This window comes from Jaculus jaculus, chromosome 7 (genome assembly GCF_020740685.1).
Source record: "Jaculus jaculus isolate mJacJac1 chromosome 7, mJacJac1.mat.Y.cur, whole genome shotgun sequence".
Taxonomy (NCBI): domain Eukaryota; kingdom Metazoa; phylum Chordata; class Mammalia; order Rodentia; family Dipodidae; genus Jaculus; species Jaculus jaculus.
The window spans coordinates 62,413,636-62,415,795 of record NC_059108.1 but is presented as its reverse complement, the minus strand read 5'-3'; the positions used below and the strand labels follow the sequence as shown (position 1 = coordinate 62,415,795).

Genomic DNA, 2,160 nt, shown 5'->3' with positions numbered 1-2,160 from the left:
TTTGGTGACCTCCGTTTTTTTTAAGCTTATTAAGGACAATAGCGGAATAACAGGATCACTGGCTCTGAGTCTAAGAATAGGTATAAAATAAAAAGACCCCGGATACCCATGCAAGCTCAGGAACCCTATTCCTCACATACTCCGCAGGAAACAACATGAGTACTTTCAGTAACAATTCAGAATTCATGTTTACCTACTTGCCTCATTAGTGCAAGTTTAGAGTCATGCTTTTTTTTTGACATTTATGTATATAAACTCAGGTTAGATAACAACTTGTTTTTAAAAAGTACAGGAAAAGAAAGAAGCAATCATTTTTAACTAAAATCTGTTATTTTTGATTACTGTTCAACTTGCTATTCTTTAGCAAAAAGCAGTTTCCATAGTGTCCATCTCAGATCTTATTGCTTTACAGTCATGGCATACCTTCCATTAAAAATAAAAAGATGAAGCATCAATCCAATGATTAATTTGACATGGCTTTCATTGGGGAGGGGGAAGAGTTGGCAAAGAGAAGAGAAAAACAGACAAAATGGTAACAAACACTTCAACATACAATGGTTTTCTGAGAGAGAGTGAAAGAGAGAGAGAGAGAGAGAGAGAGAGCAAGAGAGAGAGAGAGAGAGAGAGAGAGACTATTTTCAACAAGTGGAAACAAGCACTGAAAGCCCATGAGTCAGGCCATAGCCAATAGCCAATACCATGTTCTATCTTATGTAGCTTTCTATTTTCCCCTTCTTTTTTGCTTTTTTTATTTTTTAATAAAATCTCTCCCCAAACCATCATCACTTTTAATCTTCCCCAGACTGGGCTTCATCTTCAGACCCTTCATCTCCAGACTTCTCAGGTGGAGGACTTGCAGACGCCTTCTTTTCTGGATGGCTCTCTGGCTCATCTTCTTCTTCTTTGGGAGAAGGTGTTTTTTCCTTTGACACCTTTGAAGCTATGGGGCAGCCCACCTTTCCTTTGCCTTTTACTGGACTTGATATCACTGTAGCCTTTAGTCTGGGTTTTGGCATCTTCTTTTCTTTTCTCTCAGGTTTGGACTTCTTAACCATCTTTTTGTTTTTCTTTTTTGAACTTCCATAGTCACTGTCATCATCATCTTCCATTAGGAAATCCTCATCGCTGCCAGAATCTTTTTCCTGGAATGGTGCCTCGTCTTCTCCCTCTGGCTCTTCCTCACTGCCCACATCCTCCAAGAGCATCTCTCTCTGTTTAGATGCTGCTTTAGATGCTGCCTGCCATTGCTGGCGCACATTTTTGTGATCATCTTTTTCATCTTCACTGTCTTCTGCTGAGTGAGAATCATCCTTCTTAGTCTTCACATCTTTTTCTTCTGAGTCTTCACTATCTTCTTGTGAATTCTTTCCAGATCGCCTCTTATGTTTAGCTTCTCGAGGAGATGATCGAATTTTCTTAGTGGGAGAGCCCGAATCTCTTCCATAATCTTCGTCTGCATCATCAGATTCCTGAAACTGTGAATAATCAACAACCTTCCTATTTCTGACAGGCCGAGACATGTTCGCTTTGGAAACAGGACCCTGTCAAGAAGCCAAGGACTGGGACAACCCCCCCCCCATGTGCTTGGCGACCCCCCCCCCAACTTCTGCCAGTGGGGCCACTGCAGGCGGAACCAGCCCGGAGCTGCTGGCCTTCTCAAAGTCCCAGCTCCTGGGTCCCGGCCCCTGAATCTACAGGAGCCCCGTCTCTTCAAAATGGATCCTCTCTGACTTCTTTTATGAAAGTATCACTCTACTACCAAAAGCAAGAAGAGAAGCCACAAGAAAAGATAACTATTGGCCTATTTCCCTGATGAACTTAGATACAAAGATCCTGAACAAAATCATCACAAATTGAATTCAGCAACACCTCAAAAGCCTACTTGATTAAGTATGCTTCATCCCAGGAACTTAGGGGTGGTTCAACATATGGAAATCTGTCAATGTAAGACATCACATAAATAAGCTTAAACACAAAAAACACATGATCATTTCAATAGATTCAAAAAAGGCCTTGATAAAATACAAAATCACTTCATGATGAAAGCATTGGAGAGAATACAAATATATGGATTATATCTCAACAAAATAAAGGCTATATATCAAACTCCCTAATGGTGAGAGACTGAATGGAATTCCCATTGTAATCAGGAAAAAGACA

At 40.6% G+C, this 2,160-nt stretch overlaps 1 protein-coding gene across 1 annotated transcript; it reads right to left on the bottom strand.

The window, feature by feature from the left end:
- Window positions 1-613: 613 nt before the first annotated feature.
- Window positions 614-1,520, bottom strand: LOC123462222 (nuclear ubiquitous casein and cyclin-dependent kinase substrate 1-like). Its single transcript, XM_045155134.1, has one exon. The coding sequence runs from the start codon at window positions 1,518-1,520 to the stop codon at window positions 789-791; it is 732 nt and encodes a 243-aa protein (XP_045011069.1). The 3' UTR covers window positions 614-788.
- Window positions 1,521-2,160: the final 640 nt, after the last annotated feature.

Excerpts from the sequence above, each read along its gene's own strand:
- LOC123462222 (XM_045155134.1), bottom strand. The coding sequence starts at position 1,520 with ATGTCTCGGCCTGTCAGAAATAGGAAGGTTGTTGATTATTCACAGTTT.